Below are 23,636 nucleotides of genomic sequence, written 5' to 3' on the forward strand. Positions count from 1 at the left end.
TACTTATTTGCAGCTGTATCATACAAATAAATAGTTTAAAAATCAAATATTGTGATTTCTGGATTTTCTGTGATTTTATTGTGATTTCTGGATTCTCTCACAGTGGACATGCACCTACGATGACAATTTCAGACCCCTCCATGATTTCTAAGTGGGAGAACTTGCAAAATAGCAGGGTGTTCAAATACTTATTTTCCTCACTGTGTATATATAATGTATTTGTGTGTGTATGTGTATATATATATGTGTGTGTGTGTGTGTATATATATATATATGTGTGTGTGTGTGTGTGTGTGTGTGTGTGTGTGTGTGTGTGTGTGTGTGTGTGTGTGTGTGTGTGTGTGTGTGTGTATATATACAGTACAGACCAAAGGTTTGGACACACCTTCTCATTCAAAGAGTTTTCTTTATTTTCATGACTATGAAAATTGTAGATTCACACTGAAGGCATCAAAACTATGAATTAACACATGTGGAATTATATATGGAATTATATACATAACAAAAAAGTGTGAAACAACTGAAAAATGTCATATTCTAGGTTCTTCAAAGTAGCCACCTTTTGCTTTGATTACTGCTTTGCACACTCTTGGCATTCTTTTGATGAGCTTCAAGTGGTAGTCACCTGAAATGGTCTTCCAACAGTCTTGAAGGAGTTCCCCGAGATATGCTTGGCACTTGTTGGCCCTTTTGCCTTCACTCTGCGGTCCAGCTCACCCCTAAACCATCTTTCAGGTCATTGGGTTCAGGTCCGGTGACTGTGGAGGCCAGGTCATCTGGCGCAGCACCCCATCACTCTCCTTCTTGGTCAAATAGTCCTTGATGCCTTCAGTGTGACTCTACAATTTTCATAGTCATGAAAATAAAGAAAATTTATGAATGAGAAGGTGTGTCCAAACTTTTGGTCTGTACTGTATATACACACACACACACACACACACATATATACATACATACATACATATATACATATATATATATATATATATATATATATATATATATATATACATACATATATACACACACACACACACACACATATATACAGTGAGGAAAATAAGTATTTGAACACCCTGCTATTTTGCATAATAATTATTATTATTATTATTACATACACACACACATTTTTCTGTGTGTGTGTATATGTGTATATGTTTCTTGTTGCTGGGCCCTGTAACCACAACCTGCTGATCAGAAGTCCATCCCTAACCACTGACCTACTATATTTGCAAATCAGAAAGCCAACATGCCAGGTTCATAAACCTTCATAGCTGACTTTTCAAAAAACTCCATAGTTTATTTTCCTATCAGTAGTGATGTACTTGTGCTTCTTGAAAGGACATGTTCTTTTTGGTACCTGCAGTATTTAGCGTTTTGGCAGCTGCGTTGTCACGTTCACATTTGCACAGCTGCTCTGCTGAGAGAGTCACTGAGCTCAGCCAGCATGTTCCCGAATCTCCACAAACACGCCGAAGCCCAATCTCAGGAACGTCTACGTGAGTCAAAAACGAAACTACAGAAAGCAGAAAGGCAGTAAAATGCTTTAGTGAGTGTACATGCTCAGGGGTCACATTGTAAAAGAAACTGGGTGAAATTTTATTCCATATGAATGAAGAGGAGAAATGTGTAAGAAAGAGAAATGTGTCTTCAAATAAAAAAGCACATATGCACTGGAAGAGCACTGTGCGTGCGTGCGTGCGTGCGTGCGTGCGTGCGTGCGTGCGTGCGTGCGTGCGTGCGTGCGTGCGTGCGTGCGTGTGTGTGTGTTCAGTTAGGGTCATAATGAGGACATATAACAGAGTAAACACAGGTTTTTAATTCTTTCCTGCATTTTTTGATTGAGCACAAAACATTTTTTTGCTGCCTTTTCTTACTCTCCCTCTTTCCTCTCTCCCTTTCTATTTCTACTTCTCAGTCACCTTCTCTTCCATCACAGTGTACTGTATAAAAAACTAATTTACAAACATGTCACCAAGCCACTGGAACACTTACCCAAACAGAGGTGACAGAAGGAAGTCGCCACTTTAGCGCACTGTCTTACTCTGTGGATCCAGTCAGCGTGCATTATGGGTATTATGTAAAATTATTCAAAGTGATCTATACAGTAGTTATTTACAGATTTTTACATAATGGCAGAGATTTTCCTGCCCCCATCCACCCCCTTTCTTTACCCCTTCTTTCACTCTTTTACTTTCCCCATCCATCCCTTTTCTCCACATTGTTCCCATAACTCATCTTTCCCATTTGCTTCTTCCTGTTGCTCCTACTGCTTTTTATTCTTTTCATCTTTCTCCTCCTCCTCCTTCTTCTAATTTTTCACTATCTTCTTCTTCACATTATCCTCGTCTTCCTCATCCATTTAGTCAATATTTCCTCCTCCTGCTTCTCTTTCTTTTGATGAAGATGAGAGAAAATGAAGGCATACAAAGTAAAGAATGAAAATTCATTTTCTCTCATCTTTTTACCCCCCCCCCCCCAATCTCAATTTCAACTTTTTCCTTCTCCATTATATCCTTATAATAAAATTTAATGGTGCACTTTTAATGTAATGTTAATTCCTCAGGTACTTATATGGAAAATATCACAGGAATTAATAGATGCTGTTCTTCTATAAATATAGATGACACAATTAAGTGTTTGTTTACGTGTGTGTGTGTGTGTGTGTGTGTGTGTGTGTGTGTGTGTGTGTGTATGTATATATATATAGGATGCTGGTTGGAGCTCTATTGCAGGCCACTTAAGATCTTCCACTCCAAACCATGTAAAGCATATCTTCATGGAGCTGACTTTCTGTACAGGGGCATTGTCATGCTGGAACAGGTTTGAGTCTCCTAGTTTAAATAAAGGGGATATTAATCAACTTTGTGGTGACAGTTTGGGAAAGAACCACATAAACTGGAAAAGTCGGGTGTCCCAATACTTTTGTTGCCCCATCACTTACTTATCCATGCTTTATTCCACAAAAGTCTCAATTATGTGTAACCTTATCAGGTGCAAGTGCAATTTCAAGATTAAATGACATCATTTTCTTCATTAATCACGTGGAGAACACACTGTTGGTTTTTTTTGCTGCTACATTAAATAAACGTATTAAACAAACTATTGGTATTTAATCAGAAACCAGTTCCTTAGTGCTGGTGTTTTATGTACACCCCGATGTCACGCACATCTACAGCAGGTAAGGTGTTTTCAGGTAACATGTTCAACCTGAATGGAAGGTAAAAGCCCTGTAGACCAGACCTGGGAGGCTTCATGATAAACAGCAGTAGCATTCTAAATTATTTTGTGCACAGCTTGAGTGATGCTTAGCACCAGAGGTGACTGTCACATGGCCTGCCCGCTGTTGACTTATTGCCGTCTGATGTGCGCAGCATGGATTATTTTGTGAGACGGTGCACTTTGTGATCAGATCGGTGAGCATGTCCCTAAGGGAATAGTGATGAACTAACACCATTTGGTGTCGCAGCTGGTTTTAAAAACAACCAATGAGTGTTACAACCTAGTTAGGAGAACAGCGTCTAAACATAGATGTGTTCATTGCAAAATTGCATTGTTCTTGGTTAATAAATTTAGGATTGTGTTGTGTGTGTGTGTGTGTGTGTGTGTGTGTGGTGGGGGGGGGTATACAGAGTTATGTAACATGATGAAATTTTACAGAGGAGGCACAGTTTTCCATTCTTTTCAGTGCATTTTACCTAATCTTGTTCTTTCTCTATTTCTCTCTCTTTATTACCTTTACTTTTAAACATGTAACCAAGCCAACTCTAACCAACTCAACCGACTCTAGGATATTGCTAATTTACAGAACTGTCTTTCTCTAATGAATGACATCAAGTCAGAGTGCATTATGGATATTTCATGGTTGTTTGGATACATTATTAATATGACACAAAACACCAAAGTCTAAACTGCATTATATCATGATTAGGAGTTCTAGGTTTAGTCATGTCACTTTTCCTGTTCATTCTTTGCTTTTCTTCCTTCTCTATCTTCTTATTCTTTACTGCCAATCACTTCACATATCGCTTTCCACCCTCTCAACATTCTTCTCCTTCTTTTTCCTTTGCTCTTATATCTTTTTTTTTTATTCTTTAATGTCTTTCTTCTTTTATGTGAAAATCTTTTCATCATTTACGTCTTCCCCAAGCTCCTCCTCATGCTGCTCCTCTTTTGCATGTTCCCATAATTCACAGGTTAAAATGACTTTGATCGCAGTGGAAAAACATCTTGTTTGATAGAAATGTTCATTTCTAGTACTATGAATTTTCTTTTACTATTTGATTTGATAGACTAATTTAACCTGACCAGTTCTATAATCTGATACAGCACTCCCTGATTGAGTGAACTGCTACACAAGCTGAGCTTCAGTGCCGTAACTTAATGGAAATGTAAAGAATTTTTAATACATGTGCAAGTATTTGCTATTCAGTGTAATTATATTGTGCTGACAGACAATGCAAGGTCAGATCTAAGCTACATTTGAGTCTTAAAGTTCTCCTTTCTAACCATCCAAAAGTCACTGTCCACTGACTTTGACTGACTTGTTTTTTTGGCCACTGCTGATTTTTTTAAAGACAAGCAAGTGAAACAGCAATTCCCTACATTGATTCTACAACTAAGAGAAGTGGTTATTTAAGATAAATGAATGAATGTACAGTAGGTACATTCATTCATTTATCTTAAATAACCACTTCTCTTAGTTGTAGTTCCTCCTCAATAATTTGTGCAAGCGATGCCTGAACCTGTATCCTGCCACATAGGTAGCCTATATAGCTAGTCGGCCTGCAAGCATTGCAAATGAAATCTTCACTACTGAACTGAACATCTTCACACAGCAGGTATATCTAAAGTGAATATATTTTATTTGATAGACACCTTGTTTACTTTGCAGTTAAGAACAGAAAGAGACAGAGAGAGAGAAATGGAAATTAAAGGTCTTTATAGTGGGTTCCTGAGTGACTCGATACTGGTAGTTCTCTTGTCCAAGGAAGAAAATTTGATTCCACATGTGGCCGGGAGTTCAAGAGAGAATATTTGAAGTGATATTTTGAGTGAATGGAGAGGCTTATTTTCCCTACTGTCAATCACCGTGTCGCTAGCCAATCAGGAGTGTTTGTTTGTTCATGTATGTGGAGCAGGTTGGATAGCACTTTCCTTCCGTTGAGTTGGGTCGCCATGTAATGTTACTTCCATAAAAGAAGCCATTGGCTGGATTTCTGTATCTCAGAGGAAGCTCGCAGAGACGTAAATTGCGAATTAGCCAGAACTAAATTACAGAAATTCCATTTAGTACAAATCAAATAATACCATGCCACACTGTTCCCCATTACAAAAGACTCAAATCTGTATCTGTATTATATGGTAAGTTCTTGCATTTAAATTGAAGGTACATTTAGATTAAAGGTGATAAACCTGAACCACATCAGCATTTTTATGAGTCTTTGAGGGGCCGTAATGTAACTCATTGTCATCTGTTCAGTCAGTTAACAGAAATAACTCTGAAAGCGGAATAGGTTGTTTCGAGGTCGTTTCCTGGACCCTCTGATGTGTTTCTGAATCTTTATAAGACGACTGAGTCTAAATATTATTTTCATGTTTAATGTGAAAACGGGTTCGTGTGCGGCATCGAACTGTTTGGGGGCAACGCTATGGAACAAGAGAATTCACTTATATAGTCTTATTGCACAGTATCATGGTAATAATAAAAAAGTTTGATGATAAATTTACACACAAAAAATAATGTATGAGTGTAAGAAATTGTCAAATTTCTTTTTTCTTTTCTTTTGTTTTTTGAGATTAGGTATTATTTTGTTATCTGTTATACCTAATGCAGCCCATCAAGGGTCTGATAGCAAGCTCATGAATTGAACCAGGATTAAAAGAGGCCCTTTATCTTATTCCCAGGAGTGTAATACGGCTTGTTTTAATATTACATTTTGCATTGTCTTAATAAAACAAGGCAGTGGGCTGTATGTAGTCAGTGAGCCACCTGTGCTTCAGAAACTGTACTGTTTGTGTCTACACTGGGATGAGGAGCTCATTGAATTTACTTAATTCAAATGTGTACTTTGGTTCCACATGATCGAATCGGGTTACAAGTAACAGTTTGTTTTTGTGCATCCAACATGATTTGATCAGGTAGTTTCTGAAGCTCTGAATAAAACAGTGCTCTGGATGAAACCCAGGTCCTCGGCATTCATATTACTACCTCATGGTTCTCACATGCATTAATCATGCTAATTTGTTAGCGTAGCTATCGTTTCTTTTAGTGTTTACATTCACAACTCCCAAATGTGTGTCATGTTGAATTATCCTGATTCTGCTTCTTTTTAATCTCTTTCTTAAAAGATTTGAAGCACACATTGAATGCTCATATGATTTCTGGGGTTGCTTTCCAAGCCTGTACCAGTTTTCCAATACCAAAGTCAAGATATTTGGTGTTGTACTAAAGCAGAGTTTTTTTCGTGTTCGTTTAGGAGCAAGAGGATCCCAACAAGCTCGCTACCAGCTGGCCCGACTACTACATAGATCGCATCAACTCCATGGCTGCTGTAAGTACATGTTTTAGATGATTTTTATGATCACAAGCCACAAGTGCAATCTTTATTCTGTTTTTCCTGTCTGTCCTGATTCACTGACCTGTCAGACATCAAGCAGTTTTCGGACTCATCAGTGTTTAGTTTGACTTTGTTTTAATGTTCTAGAAATAGTCAAGCGAATGCAAATCCCAAATCTGTCCATCTCAGATCTAAATTTCAAATACAGGACAATGAATGAATTACAAGTATTTATTTTTAAGCGATACTAAGCTGCCATTGAAGTATAAGGACACTAAAAGTTCTATTACACATTTCTCCATATTAGATCTGTCCTCTTTGTAGAGGCACTCTGATGATCAACAACAGAAAAAGCAAGAAAATATATTATAATAAACAGTTGTTTTAATTAACATTTTTGGAAAACATTAAATTTGGATTTGCTGTCCGGTTTCTACTCATTAATGTCTTTATTCAGTGGTCTTTAAAAAAAATCTGATTTGCAGGCACAAGATGCTCCTTGCAGTTTAAAGGACTATTCATTTCGCAGATGTTTGTGTTTACTGGCTAGGTCTGGAAAAACAATAAGCTCATAAACAGCACACTTCCTTGCTGGGTTTTAGGTTCGAGACTACATATAGTACCTCATCAGATCTATTATCGTGTTTCCTTTAATCATTACCACACATGCTGCTTATCTCTGCCCATGTGTCTTGGAGCTCACTGTGATTAATGACCTTTCTAATTATAGACTTATTTCTGGCTTCCTGTTTCTGTCCAAACACAGTTAATGTAGTTAATGAGAGTTAAAGGGTTGCTTGTTTTATTTATTTTTTTGCTGATTTTGGAGCAATCAATCTTTCTCCTCTCAGATAAATTAACTATAAAGTTAATTAAGCTCTGAAATCTGCATTTGGACATTCGGATTTTGCCCATGCTTTATTTATTTATTTTTTTATGTAATCAAATAAAAATGTACATTAATACTAGCTGAAAATGGTTATTAATTATAAATAAGTTACTGCAGTGGTTCTGTTTACTTCCTTCCAAAACGAAAAATAAATAACAAATTTTTTCATTTGGACTTTTGCATAGAACTTTAAATGAAGAATACTTATTCTCACCTTATTAGCTACTGATATCAATGATCTAAATTCAGAATATATTTGAATTTTCTTACATTTGAAATGTTTGTTCCTGCCTAAAAATGTATTCAGTTAACATACTAATATTTAGTTCACGTATGTCGCTTTGGATAAGAGCATCTGCTAAATGCCGCAAAATTTTTCTCTCTTTTGACGCATTTGTATAGTTTAAAAGATTACTCTTGTGTCCTTGTTTCAGTCTTTGCTGATGGCTTATTATGGATCTATCCTAACCATGGACTGTACGAACAATACCTGCATTAATGCACAATCGGAGAGTTTTTTTCTCTGTGTAATCACCTGTCACAACTTCCCCCGATGTGCTGCTGTGATCAACAGTATGGGCGGGAAAGAAATCAGCACCAGCTTTGTTATTTTAATCTTTTGTTTGTTTGTGTATGTCCTGTGGTGGTGCTGTTGCACCTAAAAAAAAAAAAAGATTGAAGACAATTTGATAAGAGTGCCACAAATAATAAAAAATTTTTTAAAAATTCTATAAAAGGCAGGAGCTTACTATAAAATCATGCAAGGTACAAAGTGACTACACGTGTGACTCTGGCCTAGGTTCTTTCTTCTATATTTTTATTGCCGTTCAGTTTTACCTGTTCTAAAATGGCATTCAAAGGCCACACATTGCAAGAATTGTACAGAGTGTGTGTGGAGAGGTTGTGCTATGACTTCATGGCTTGGAGCGGATGTGTGCGGTGTGCTCATGGGATCGCTCTGGGTAGCTGAATTATTGAATACGCTCATTTTCCCAGCGTCTGCTTGGCCCAGTGAAGTTGCACACTGGCTCCCAGCAGCCATGCAGAACACACTGTCAAGACTGATGTGGTCACGCTCTAAATAGGAACCCTACGGACCCTTTCCATTCACGTCAGACTTATAGGTATCCTTTCCACATTGGCGCTGCTGCAAATCAAAGAATTTAGAGTGCAGCAGCTTGGGCCAGGACTCCAGGATGAAATTGTTGCTTTACAGAATGGTTATTGCCTATATATTTATTGCCTATACAATATAATTCTTCTTAGATTCACGGATTTGTAGCAAGCGTAACTGCTTTGCTAGAAATGAGCCAAGCCACAGCTTGTTAATTCTCTAGTTTGTTCATGCATGTTAGCACATTCCGGTTATTTAATAAAGCTGAACTGTTAAAGTTTATGCGACACCTGCCTAGTTTAGCACTCTGTTTGCATGGAATTCAAGTTTAGTTTATGTATTCACATTTTTCCTATTTTTGTAAGGAAGGGACCCACCCACGTTCTCAGAGAAGCCGACTAGATAAGGACCCTGATCTTGAACACGAGTTGCCAATCCGAATTTTTTTCAGAAAGTGCACATTTAGCCTACAGGGCAGACCTCGACTTTAGCCGATAATCCGTTTTCTGGACTTCCGCATCCTACTGCCAGCCATTTAGGACATACATATCCATTTAGGGAGCTGAGCCTGGGGCTTTGCAGCTGTGCCAGCGATCCACGCGCCATCTGGACAAGGACAGTCAAAATCCGTCCAATGGTTGTTATGGCAGAAACATCTGCGCAGCCCCACGGCAGGACAAGAACCTAGATCTGGTTGAACATGAATAAGAGGACCCTGGTGCCATATCAGCTATTTAGTTTTCCCATAAACATGATATATGTTTCAGTATAAAAGCAGTGCCAGCCTATCATGCATGACTCTCAACACATCCTTTGACCAAGAGAGCCAACATAAGTCTTTTACTTTTGGTATCTTGGCTGAGAATAAGGCCTTTTTTTTAAGGAGTAATGCAGGGAGGATATTAGACAGCCTTTGTAAAATAGATTTAGTGTGTAGTTAGTGCGCATTTGTGAAACATTTCTGGATGGCGTGAGTCCACAGAAGATGGAGGAAGGCAGTACAGAAGCTGAACAGAAGCCGTGGCCAAATTTAATATGCACAACTGCACTTGGATGCTATACATAACAGACTTGATGCTCAGCTGCAAGCATTCTTTTATAATCAGGGCTCATGTTCACCTTGTCATATTCAGGCTCTCTGACTAAATGCCATTATACATCTCGGGCAAGAGATTAAAAAAATGCACTAGCTCTATTTTGACGCTTAATTTGTGCGTTATGCATATACTTCCATATTAATGAATGAGTTGCAAAATTTGATCGGTCTATTAAATGTTGATGGAAATTCAGATTATATACACCGATCAGGCAATAACATTGACATTATAACACTGTGAGCAGTAAAGTGAATAACACTGATTATCTCTTTATTATGGCCCCTGTTAGTGGGTGGGAAATATCAGGCAGCAAGTGAACATTTAATCCTCAAAGTTGATGTGTTAGAAGCAGGAAAAATGGGCAAACATAAGGATTTGAGAGAGTTTAATTTAAGCAACGGCTAGACGACTGTGTCGGCTAGACGACTGTGTCATCTCTAAATCTGCAGCTTTTTTGGGGTGGTGTTTCTAGTCTGCAAAAGTGGTCCAAGGAAGGAACAGTGGTGAACCAGTGACAGGGTCATTAGCGGGAAAGGCTTATTGATGCAAAAAGCTGTTATTTAAATTGTTGAAGAACCTAATGCTGTTATTGCTCGACGGATTAGGACTTTTTTTTGGCAGCAAAAGGGGGCCAACACAATATTAGGCAGGTGGTCATAATGTAATGCCTGATTAGGGGCAATAATGTTATTCTTGATCGGTGTAAGTGGGTTACATAAGTAAACAAATTCTAATTCTTTTGGTTCCTTTGTCCTTTGGGCAATATGCAAAATCTAATTTGCATATTGTCCTCTAATAGGCTTTAATATGTTGCAATAACACCTTTCTATCACATCTTCAACCACAACTTAGCTTTTCCAAATCTTGATCCCTTTGTGTTTTGAGGTCTGCACAATCATTGCCATGAAAGGAATTCATCCCAAAAACATTATGCAAAGTTTAAAGAATCATTAACTTTTACATGCAAATGTGATAGGCTTGCTTCAGAGTAAATAACTTTATTTATGACGTTTATTTATTGTGCACAGTTTTGTACTGCATATTTCGAAAGTAAAACGAAGTGATGAATAGTTTGTTCGGTCGTATCTTTTCCAGATGCAGACTCTTTTTGCGTTTGACGAGGAGGAGATGGCGATGAGGAATAAAGTGGTCGAGGATCTGAAAACAGCACTTCGCACTCAGCCCATGAGGTATGAATTGAAAGCATCTCTTAATTGAAAACTCCACCCTGGAAAACATTACATGCGTTTGCATGGCACAGGGTTTGTGCTGTGATTAGGTGACTTGGTGCAAATTAATTTTTTTATGCTGTTTGCTTTTTTTGAAAGAGTTAGGGGATGTGTACTGGGGTACAGAATAGAAGAGCCTTTATTTGTCACATATACATTACAGTGCCATGAAATTTTGTTTTACGCATATTCCAGCTTGGTCAGAAGCTGGGGTCAGAGCGCAGGGTTGGCCATGATACGGCGCCCCTGGAGCACAGAGGGTTAAGGGCCTTGCTCAAGGGCTCAAGCGTGGCAGCTTGGCGATACCGGGGCTTGAACCTCCGACCTTCCGATCAGTAACCCGGTGCTTTAACCACTGAAGCTTCTGGTGCACATCCTGGTATCTTGTACTAAGATTGTCACAGGGACATAATGTTGAACTCAAAATTCCAGAATGCACTATGATGAAGAATCTTGAACCTATTTGCTGAGATGTTATGGCTGAAATGGTGAGCACAATGGCGACTGCAGCATTAGGCATTTTTGGAAGCTGTTATTTAAGCAGACTATTGAAATGTGAAGGTAAGAGGTCCTGAATAGGATGAAGGATTAAAGCTCTGCGGGCATTGTTTGAGAGTAATGGACAAAACTGTTCTCAATGAAGGACGTTTAAACTAAGTCATCTCAGAGTTTTATTACAAAATAAATATTTTTGCATAATTCAACATCATGTATTGATTCGAAGTACTGATATATTAGTGATTTAAGATGGATTTTGAACTCGCACATAGAGCTACAGTTATTGGCCTTGCAGGAATGCTGGGAATGCATGGATGCATGTAATCAGAAATGAGTTTTCAGTTTAAGTGGCTATTTCAGATAAAGGCTGTCTGAAATTCCAATCCAAATGTATTCACTCTTTCCTAAAAACCGCCAAGAATCCTACAACGAGCTGCAAAGTCTTAAGAGAGAACCGGAGTGTATTTCATCAGAAGTCCTGCTTTGCCTCAGATGCTGGAACAGCTTTCATATCTCTTTTATCAGTAGGCAGTAAGATTTGGACGCCACTCTCATGGCGAGTTCTTTCGAGTCATTGCTTCGCTCTTACCATATACTGTGGGAGACCATCTGGCTCGTGTCTAGGGTTTTGTGGTCTGTCTTTCTGCCATGCAATGGAAGGAGGTAACTTGTTTTTTTATGTCTGAGAACCAGTGGCTGGGTTTTGTAGCGCCGGAATATTAGAGTGAATAAAAACACGCTATTATCCAAGCGGTGCCTGCAGAGGCAGGAAGTGTGCCGAGTTCACGAACTGTTTCAAGAAAGACTCGACTGGAATAGCCAGCAATTTGAAGGCAATCAAAATGTTATTGGCTTTTAATGTGTGCTATTCTTGTCTGGTTTATATTCCTTGAGAGCAGATGGGTGAATCTTGAACCATGTATCTTTTTCTTTATTCAATGCCAGGATGAAATTGCATGCTAATTGGGAAACTTTAATAATTATTTTGTTTAATTATATAAAAAATAAATGGTTCAATACCCAGATTAGCCAAAGGATAGGAATGTTTTTGGCCAATTTATCCAAGTAAGCCATCGTTTAAATTATACATGCTGATGATACACGTTCAGATTTCGATAAATCTAACCTTGTCCAAATTAGACAATATAATATGCACATAAGTCTTCAACTACTGGCTTTCTGTAATTCAGAGCTGAAAACGACCAGCATAACTTTTCAGCCGGTCATCTCCTTTATTCTTGAATAATAGATGATCGTAGGCTCGTAAATGTATTATAGCGCAGAGTATGTGTGATTGTTTGCAGCTTGTTTTTTAACTTTGGCTCGACGTTGTGAGAATTTCTGATTTAAGCGTTTTAACAGAACCCCGAGTCACTGTCCTCAGTAAAACAAAGCTGACAGCTAGAAGTCAGACTCGACGCGCAATTCAAAAGATATGTTAGTCAGCATAGACAGTCTGCCGCCGATCGTTCATAACACTGGCTGCATTGATCACACACAAACAAGGCGTCCGTTCTGGTGTTTTGGCTCTGGCTCTGTACTAGATCATCCCTGTGTGTGCCTTGAACAGAAGTGCTTGCAGATGTTCCCTTCCTTAATACTGACTGTAAATCCGTGTCATTCTAGGAACAGAGGCTATACCAGGACGCTGCATAGGGGGTTTAGGAGGAGGGGTGGAGGGTTTGTACGGACATGACACGGAGAAGATAAACGATTTCTGAGGTTTCACGCTTTAAACGTTTGCGTCTGATCTTTTTATTGACTTCTTTATGGGTCTTTTCATGATGGGAAGTCAGTGTGTAAAATGCAATTAGCAAGACACACTGAGTGGGGTTAAACAAAGGTAGCTTTCCTAAGCCTGATGTTGTGCTTGATGCTTCTGAGAAGTGTCAGAAATGAACCTAAGAATGCCTCAGTAGAGAATATTTGTGTATGAACAAAAACATTATATGATATAAAGCAATACCATGGTGGAATGATTTCCTTGTGCCACCGGAGTTTTCTTCTGGGTTTTTTTTTAGAACTCTATATACCAAATGCATGCATGCAGTTAGGATTGGTTTACTCCTGATGCATGGTCAACGATTTTGTTTTTAATGAGGTCCACTTTTCAAAACATCAATTCATAAGTTCTATGCTCCATTATGTTATCCTTTTGTTAATTTGTATATTTATTCATATCCAACTGTCCCTAGTTAGACCATGTAATGTTACTGAAATATCTTTACAGGACAGGTTTCCTGTTGATTTCTGATTCGAAACGGTTAATGTCAAGTCAAGACGCTTTTATTGTCATTTCAACCATATATAGCTGATGCATTACACAGTGAAATTAAACAACGTTCCTCCTGAACCCTGGTGCTACATAGAACAATCATAGAAAACAAAAAACACAAGGCTAAGGACTAGTAAGTGTCCTCGCCACATAAAGTCCATGTGTGCAACCTGGTACAAACAGTGCAAAGACAAGACAAGGCAGTGCAAGACAAATACACAAAATACAAAATACAAAATAAAAAAATGGCTCCACCAGTAAACCTAATGAAGCATTTATTTGAATAAAATATAATATATACCCTTTATTTATTATTTATACAATTGAACACAACTACAATGACTTTCTTTACTTATTGAAGTGTTTGGAAGTTGGGGCCAGAATGCAATGGCCTTGCACAAGGAACCAACATTGGCAGCTTGTTGGTGCTGGAGCTTGGTTGGCTAACCCTCTATTGCAGTGTTATTATAATCCGCCAAATATAATGGCCATTTAAGTTTATAGGTAACCCTAACTCAGCAATGATACAGCACCCTAGAGCCCAGAGAGTTAAGGGCCTTTCTCCAAGGCCTCAAGAATGGTAGCTTGGATATACCAGTGTTTGAACCCCCGACCTATTGATCAGTAACCCAGTGTCTTTACCACTGAGCTTAACCACATACTGTATGTGGCACATCATATGAGACAAAGAATTTTACAGTCCCAGCAGTGTTTAATGTAGTTTAGTAACATTAAAGCCATCCTTCAGAAAAATGCAGTAAACTTCACTTAGAGCTACATGGCAAATTAAGCTTATGAACGTACCCAGTTAACAAAATATTGTTCCAATAAGCACTGATTCCAATCTGAGCCATTGCCCATCATTGCTTCTGTGTAATGATGGATACTTTTAATAACAGCTTCCAAAAAATGGTCTATTGAATCTCTTGCCAGGTTTGAGCACTTCATCATTGCGATAATCATCAGCTCTCTGAAACATTTCTGTTCCAGAACGTGACATTTCTGAACTGCCTCGCCGTACATTTCCATCCTAGTGAAGTCTGTATAGCATAAGGAGCTAAAGAGATTCAAATGCTGATCCAAAGCCATAGGAATTTGTTTACAGCCCAAATTGCTACTGTAATTTAGTTTGTAACTGTTTACACTGGATGCTAATACTATTCCCATGATGCGTCATTACGTTAAGAGTTTGCCAACTGTGTTAATTGGATAAGCTGGAATGCAAAGCGCTGGCTGCCTGAGGAGACATGACTGAGAAGAGATTTAAGTACACTCGTGTTAGCGAGGAATCTGTTGTGCATATGTCGATTAGACTAAATTGACTTCTCACAAGTCCCCGATCTCTGGCTCAGTTTCTAATTACAGCTGTTTGACTTCTTCAATCCCCAGCATGCTCCACTCATCATCATCATGTCTCAGCTCGGCTAACACACACAATCAGAGGTTTCTTATAGCTCTTCGGGTGCTTGTTTTACTCCTTTGCCCTCAGCTACAGTATACGGATCATCCAGATGACAGGCATTTCCTAGTTTGATGTATAGTGCAACCACAACACAGGCTCCATGTCTGCACTCCTGTCCTCATTGCACTCTGTCTCTTTAGTGTGGGCAAGGTCCTGAAATAGCCTCTATTGAAGCTTAGATCACTCAGCAATGTATAATCATTGCTGATCTGAGGGAGTCTGCTTCATTTATTTTGATGACTCATAAAGATAGAGTTGTGGGAGTTAGGGTCAAGGTGAAATCCCTGTGTGTGTGTGTGTGTGTGTGTGTGTGTGTGTGTGTGTGTGTGTGTGTGTGTGTGTGTGTGTGTGTGTGTGTGTTTTCCTCAATCATCACTCTCTTTCTGAATATATGAGACACCTTAATGTTTATTTTGATGCAAGGAGATTTAAAAAGCGTTTGCATCATTGAATTTAAACATTATACAAGCCGTTTGCAGATCAGACCAAGGAAAATAAATACAACATTGAAAACTATATAAACGAATATAAATCTCTCTCCTGTCTACAATATTGCCTCTAGGCCTTTATCTATCATATCATATCATATGGGTTGGCATGTACGCATGTAAAGACTAATCATCTGCCAATCATAGGGTCTGTGACATTTACATTTACGACATTTGGCGGAGGGCCTTATTCAGAGTGAAGTACAATTACCTCAGTTTTACAGCTGAGTAATTGATGGTTAAGGGCGTTGCTCAAGAGCCCAGCATTGGCAGCTTGGTGGTTGAGCTCATGTATGTCGAAGTTTACTTTTTGTGTGTATAGCTGCCATGTTATGCAAATCGAGCAGCAGTTTAAAAAGTCTTTGTACTCATGCCATGTCTTGGAAAATGCATGTGCTATGCTTCACCCACCTGGGTTGGGTCTAACAGGGGGGATTTAATTAGTGTATATGAATTAGCAAATGATACATTGGGAGAAAATTATTTTTGCAAGAGTGTGGTTTGGTTTACTAATATATATATTGCTGGGTCTATGTCTGTCTATGTTCTGTCTACAGTCTGTCTTACTATGTGCTAAAGTAGGCTTTTGCGTTGTTTTCGGTAGTGCTCCACTGATATTTTGACCTCGAAAGAAAAAGGCGACTTGAGATCACTGGCTTTCTGTCCTTTGAACAGCTTACAAAAATAATCCCAATTTCTTGCTCTCTGCAGCTCGGTCAAATATTAGGCTTCAAAATATTGACAGAGCAAGCTCAGAAAAGGCTAAAAGGATAAAGAGGTCGAACCTACCGAACGTCTTTGTTTTCACATTTGTCAAATGCCTTCACGGAAACTCAACACTGCACTTTTGAAGATTTTGGACCGAGTCGTGTTTTTCTCCCAGTGCCGTGTGAATATAGTAGCTGAGCTGTGCAGGTCCGAGGGGATACGAGACGAGAGAGCAAATCGAGGCAGCTTTGGCCTGCATAGACTGTGCTGTGAGGTGGCGTTTGCATTGGCCAAGCTTTAAACATTGTGCTACCACAGCTGTTTCATCCAGCCTGATTCAATAGAGTGATTTTAGTGCATAGTGGGTGTGTTTGTGTGTGTGCTCTTATTGTTTTGTCATTTCTAGTTATGTCTGTATCTTAGTCGGTTGAATTTTATGTGCTCTTTAAGGATCCTTTCAGTCTGCATTTGGGGGATTCAGTAGTGCTAAATTCATCCAATGTAGCTAGTTAAAAATAATGCATTTTATGCCCATGTTCAGTGTCATTGCACATGTTATATTTAACCAGGTGACTTTTATTGGTGCCAAATTCCCCAGTGCCAATGATGCACCATGTGGCACACTAACCAGCTTTAGCCACCCGGGCTATTCAGCCAAACGATTTATAGTGTTTAATTCATGCTTCTTTTTGTTTAGCAGGGTCTCAGAAGGAGGGTCAGGTGGACAATTTTTTTTATAGGTTATTTATGCAGAATTGTACGAGGATCATGTTACATTTCCCCCATGAGTCCCTGACACCTCTGGCGGCAAGTACCGCTATGCTGACGTCTGCTCTTTCACTGTAAAGGGGGAAAAAATTTAGATGAGCTCATTCACATGTGTGAGGTCTTTGAGAATGGAGTCATTGCAGAACGGAAAAGACACATAGTTTATCTGCTATTAGACTTATATTTAATATTCTTCTAAAATTCCCTCATAAAAAGCCAATTTCTTTTTTTTTTTTTTGAGAGAGAGAAAGAAATCGCACTTTATTTGCTGAGGAGAATCCACCTAGCATATTTAGCATTAAAGTATAGTATAGTATTAAACCAGTCACACATCTCTTACAATTCACCATTAAAAATGCATCTGTGATTGATTGAAACAGACCACCTGCATCCTCTCAGCAGTCCAGTAATAAAAGCCTGAAACAATCTTTTTTTTTTTTTTAATTACTCTCAAGGCAATATTTTGAACCACATTTCATGTATAAGGTAGCTTCTAAATTGCATCCAAACCATGATATTTGGATTCTTGGCATCTGAATTTCCGGCTAACGTTGATCTTGGTTTTTAATAATGTCTTTAACTAGCAAATTTGGCATTATACACCCTGTATCATTCCAAAGTATGTATAAAGGAATGTAAAACAGCAGAAACATACAATATTAGCCAGTTATATTTTAAGAATAAATCACCTCTATTATAAAGTATATAGAGTAGAAATATCAGCATCTGTTTAGTGCGTCAGATATAACTGAACTCTCATTTACAACTTCATAAAATGCTTCCTCGGGGTGCTAGTTGCCATGTGCGGAAAGCTAGCTGAGGGTGATGTCAAATGACAATCATAGAATATCAAATTGATCATCGGAAATGTTTTCAGGTCTAATTCATTGGCAAATTTATTTGCTTTGAAAGTTCGACATTGTCCTATCTTTATTCATATCTGTATTTTCTGTTCCTCATTACTATTGTAACCATATTCAGGTGAAGACCTTACACAGAGGGAAGATGCAGTCACATCTTCATAACAGCAATTTGGCAAATCATATGAATTTAAAATCAGTGTAATCTACTGAGAAGAAAACAATCCCATACACTCTCTGTGAAAGGATGGATATAAGTTAGTTAAGTTGTAGTTTTTAAAGGATTTACATGATATTTACATGATAATTTTCCTTTTTTTAAATAATGGAGAAATGGCAAACCTGTATTTTTATTATAAATGCAGTGTTCCAGAATTTATTAAGTCTGAACAGTGGGATTGGATATATAACACTTTGAAATACTACAAGCTACACCATAAAAAAGTTATTGGAAACTTAATTCACAGTTTAAAGAAGGTGGTCTTTTTTTAACTGACTTACCCATTCGACCCGACCCTATTATTCCAGAGCCAAGGCTTAAGTAGAGGCTTCTTTGGCACAGACTATGTCTGTCTGAGTCTTGGCTCATACTGTATGCTGTGAGCTCTTTATTTCTTCGTGTTGTTTGGGTGACGGGGGGAGTCTTGTGTCCTCAAAGTTAAGCATACATCGTCTGTTCCAGAATGTATGACTCCTGGCCGAGTGAGGCCTTCAGCACAAAGATAAATATGTTCCACACTCGCCTTATTAATGACTGATATGAAATAGAGGTAGGATAAGGAAAGCGATATTCTTGGTGAGAACCGAGTGATCTTTCATTGTAGACATTCCTCACTTTTAGACATGTCAGCGTCAAAAAACCCGAGCTCCTAGCTTTTATTAGTATGCGCATGTGTTGCCCTTTTTTCCAATTCATTAGCTCATGAGACTATTTATGACTACAAATGTGAAATCCAACCACAGATGTCACTTGTCCTCACAAGTAGTCCAGATGTTATGCGCCTCTAATGGAGTGAAGGGCAATGAGAATTAAACAGCTGTTGCCTAACGAAACTACTTTGTTTTTATTGTTAAGATCTCGTCAGAACAACTCGTCCAAATCCACCCAGAGCGCAGATCATATAAGACGTGTAAAAAATCTGAGTGCTCGCTCTAGACTCGATGTGGAGATAGGATAACGGGCTAATCTAGAGTGTCATGTTTAAATGGAGGGTCATGAGTTGAAAATCAAGTGAAGGCCAGCTGTGATCTCATGCATGTTCTGCACCCAGAGATCTGCAGAAATAAACGCAGACAGCTGTGCTTTTCCAGGTGAGCCGTTTTTGCTTTGGGCAGGTTTCCTGCATGAATTTAGATGTAGTGATATGAAATATCAATAATTAGTGTCACCGAGGAGGGGGTTCATCTCAAAGCTGCTTCAACTCCAGATGTTTTTCCTTGCCACCATCACCTCTGGTTTGCTCATTAGGGATCCAGATCTACAGCTGGAGTTTTGTAAAGCCACATTGTGATATTTTCTATTGTAAGGCCACCCCTAGCCAGGAGTCTAAGAGAAAAAAAATTGGCACTGGTGTCTTGGTAGGAATTTGAAATGCTCTCTGTCCTTTCTATTAGAGCAAAGAGGAACACCAGCCAATCATGGACTTCTAGAATTGTGCATATTTAGAAGAGGGTAGACGGCAAGTCCCTTTGAATGCTTCCAGCTGAATTTGCAATTTTAAAAGATTTAATGTGTCTTGAAGGATGCATGTGTTAGACTTCTGGGTGGTTGCTACCATCTGGGAGAAATTAGGATAGAATATGAAATTGGATTATATAGAAATGTTTTCAAGTCCAATTCAGGGACCTTTTTATTGCTCTGTAAATGTGACATTGACTGATTATAGGGCATGTCTCGTTTACAGGAACATCACCCTCACAGCCCACATGATAACACTGGATCAGGATTATCCAAATCTCTGGTATACGCTTAATTTAGTGGTTACTGTAACTGCTAACTCTTAGCTTTCTGTTGGGTTTACATGATATGTGCCACAAATTTCAGGAAAAAGTATGTTAAGGTTAAAATATGTAAGTAAAAAAAATAAAAAAATACACCAAAGCTGAGATCATCCCCTATCTTTATGAATAAACACAGGTCATTTGAAGAGAACTGTGATGAAGCAGCCATGGTAACAACGTCATTGACTTTAATTAGCCTGACTAATAGGCACTGTCATTTCGGCTGCTATGATGAATGAGGGTTCAAAGAATTGTTTCATTTATACTTTCACATTTCGGGTTTTGTTTACGGAAACGAACAGCTGTAAGTGTGAAATTTCATGGTAAGCATCTGGATTTCTATTTTGCCAAGACAGCTATGAGTAGAAGAGAATGGTGAAGGAAAGGGCCCCATTAGCACAATGTTTTAATCCTTATGTTATTTTGTTACTGGTAATGTCGAAGCGTTTTTTTGACTAGACCATTTGCTTACTTTGTGTGCAGGTTTGTGACTCGCTTCATCGAACTGGACGGCCTCACGTGTCTGCTAAACTTCTTGAAGAGCATGGACTACGAGACGTCAGAGAGCCGCATTCACACTTCCATTATCGGCTGCATTAAAGCGCTGATGAACAACTCGCAGGGCCGAGCGCACGTCCTGGCCCACCCTCAGAGCATCAACACCATCTCACAGAGTCTGCGCCAGGACAACATCAAGACCAAGGTGGCTGTACTGGAGATCCTGGGTGCTCTCTGTCTGGTACCTGATGGCCATAAGAAAGTGCTGCAGGCTATGGCGCACTATCAGAAGTACGCCGCTGAGAGGGCACGCTTCCAGGTAAGGTGAAATTGGTTTCGAGGTGAATAGGGACTAATTTTACTCTATTAAACTCAACATTTTAGAAGGAAGTTTGTTAAGTGCATACTATTATGAACTGGCAGAGGGTTGGTAAGGTGGTAGCTCAGTGGTTAAGGCTCTGGGTGTACTGATCAGTCAGAAGGTTGGGGCTTCAAGCCCCGGTACCTCTGCCACGCTTGGGGCCCTGGACTAAGACTCTTTACCCTCTGTGCTCCAGGGGTGCTGTAGCATGGCTGACCCTGCACTCTGACCCCAGCTTTCAAAAATTACTGGGATACTCGAAGAAAGAATGTAACTGCATTGTAAAGTTCATATGACAAGTATAAAGCACTTTTCTTTTTTTTTTTTTTTACTTTCTTTTATGAATAAAGGAACTTCCTTCTAGCAGGAATATGTACCTAATCAACTAGCATTATTACCTCAGTCTAGGGATGGGGTAATTACCTGGATTTGGATCCAGACAAGTATTTCAGCTGATCGAACCATATGCTCAAAAACTCTGCAGCAGAACTGGCATGTGAATAAGATCTTCATAATGCAACGAATCCACGAATAACAGTTTAGAATTAAATAAATGTTTTTGGCTATCAGCCAAGTTTGCTTGCATTTTTTTTTACCTTTCCATACAAGGATTTTTCTGTATCAGGAGCTTCAACAATTGTTTATAAATTCCACAGGTGTGGCAGTTTGATAAAGTCCTAAAGGCTGCTGGACACCACAACCTAATAGCCACTGGTGTATTTACTGCTCTCATTACTCACCCTACTCTAGTGCTGCTGCCTGGGCATGCCATTACTGGATGTTGGTAAAAAACAACCAAAAGTGTTTGATTTGAACTCCTTGGTGGTCCAGCTGAGATTTAGGTTGCGTGTCCACAGGAATGCCACAAACTCTCAAATAGACCCATGACTTTCCAGAAGCCATCTCCATCGGCCTCAATTATGCAAAACACATTTACAAACATAAAAATACAAAAATTTAAAATATTATTCAACGTCGGTCTCTAAAATAGCAGAATAGTCAGAAACTATTCGACAATGTACTTGTGTTATATGTATGTATATGCAAGTGTAAAAAAAAAAAAAAAAAGCAGTGACTGGTATTTTGTTGATGGATTAAATACCATGACTGAAAAGGTGTTAACAGTTTTTTGAAGGCCGTCATTACAGACACGTACAAAGTATATTTTGATATTCCAAAACTGGAATTTAACACACTGTGAAGAACAACACCTCTAAAGGTCATGTTTTATGGACCTTAAATGTATACAGAACTATTTGTCACCACTTTGTATTTTTGTCATGCTTAGTGACGAGCAATCAAAGACTTTGAAGCATTATTGGGTAACGTAGCTCACCGCCAGTGACATATTGACTTGTTTGGACATGAAGAACAGTATGTCAATTTAACATGAAAGATAATTTCTAAACACAATATATTGCTGTCTGCTAAAATCTAAGCGAATAAAGGTAAATATAAATGAAGGTATTTGCATTAATGATCTAATAAAGACTTTTATTCTGTTTAGGTTCTATGTAAATAATTAACTACGGGTTAGTAACTGAATTAGCCGCCTGATAACTAACTGATTGCTGCTTGGTGATCAAACTTTATATGGGCATTAAATCTGGTATATTTTAAAATGTAAAAGGTATACAGCACACAATCTTGAGTACTAGTGAAGTAGTATTAAATCCTTCCTATCTCCAATGAGTCTTTATTTCTATCAGGTTTAGAAAAGAAAGATATGACTTTACGCTTTTCTTCTAAAACAACCAGGCCCTTATCTTAGCGTAGCGATCGTCTGCAAGCTGTGACTAAAATCGCTAAAAATAAAATAGGACAAAACTCATTACACATTACAAAACAGACGTTCAGATAAGCTTCTGTGGCTTAAATCCAGTAGGTCAGACTAAACGTTTTCTGCCTTCTAGACTCTTCTGCACGAGCTGGACAGGAGCACAGGCCGCTACAGAGACGAGGTCAACCTGAAGACTGCCATCATGTCCTTCATCAACGCTGTTCTAAATGCAGGACCTGGAGAGGTCAGTTGATCGATAAACCTTGCTGCTAATGTTTCCGCACCAAAAACATCAATACATCTTTTCAAGCACCGAACCTCTTAAAGTGCCAATATAAACATCATTAGGTTTGTCAGCATAGTACTGAAGGACTTTGCTTTGCTTCTGTGTACAGGACAATCTTGAGTTTCGTCTTCACCTAAGGTACGAGTTCTTAATGTTGGGGATCCAGCCAGTCATTGAAAAGCTTAGAGGTCATGAGAACGCCACTCTCGACAGGTCAGAGACTTTGACTTATATATATATTTTTATATTGCGGTTTAAACCCTTGAGAAATAATCCAATTCATTTTCCATTTTCTCTATTTTAGACATTTGGACTTTTTCGAGATGGTGCGGAATGAAGATGACTGTGAATTGGCCAAACGCTTCGACATGGTAAGCCACCTGCACTACAACTAGCGGTCTGCTCATGACTACATGCATTATACATTTCAATTTTATAACCTTCCACTTCTGCACATTTCCTCTTCAATGCCATGGGCTTAGAACATCTATCTGTACTTCTTAACGATGTCCACACATGTCTTCACTGCTATAGCCTTTATATTTATTTACTGTACATATGCTTACATATATATCACATGCTGTAAATATGCCACATATTTATCTGCACTGTTTGCTACTTTTTGCACTTCTGGTAGATACCAAACTACATTTCGTTGCTGTTTACCTGTACAATGCAATATCCTATCTATCTATCTATCTATCTATCTATCTATCTATCTATCTATCTATCTATCTATCTATCTATCTATCTATCTATCTA

At 38.6% G+C, this 23,636-nt stretch overlaps 1 protein-coding gene across 4 annotated transcripts in view; it reads left to right on the forward strand.

The window, feature by feature from the left end:
* The window catches only part of daam2 (dishevelled associated activator of morphogenesis 2), a 108,956-nt gene that overhangs the window by 59,406 nt on the left and 25,914 nt on the right, over positions 1–23,636 (forward strand). For all 4 annotated transcript variants that reach the window (XR_014534089.1, XM_083544571.1, XM_083544569.1 and 1 more), the window contains exons 4-9: positions 6,480–6,554; positions 10,756–10,850; positions 20,433–20,766; positions 22,722–22,832; positions 22,984–23,087; positions 23,179–23,245. Coding sequence is in view for 3 of the 4 variants with exons in the window: in XM_083544571.1 (XP_083400697.1) it covers positions 6,480–6,554; positions 10,756–10,850; positions 20,433–20,766; positions 22,722–22,832; positions 22,984–23,087; positions 23,179–23,245 (786 nt within the window). In the remaining variant the exon portion in view is untranslated. The remainder of the gene's footprint in view (positions 1–6,479; positions 6,555–10,755; positions 10,851–20,432; positions 20,767–22,721; positions 22,833–22,983; positions 23,088–23,178; positions 23,246–23,636) is intronic.

Source organism: Silurus aristotelis (genome assembly GCF_946808225.1).
Source record: "Silurus aristotelis genome assembly, chromosome: 6".
Lineage (NCBI taxonomy): Eukaryota > Metazoa > Chordata > Actinopteri > Siluriformes > Siluridae > Silurus > Silurus aristotelis.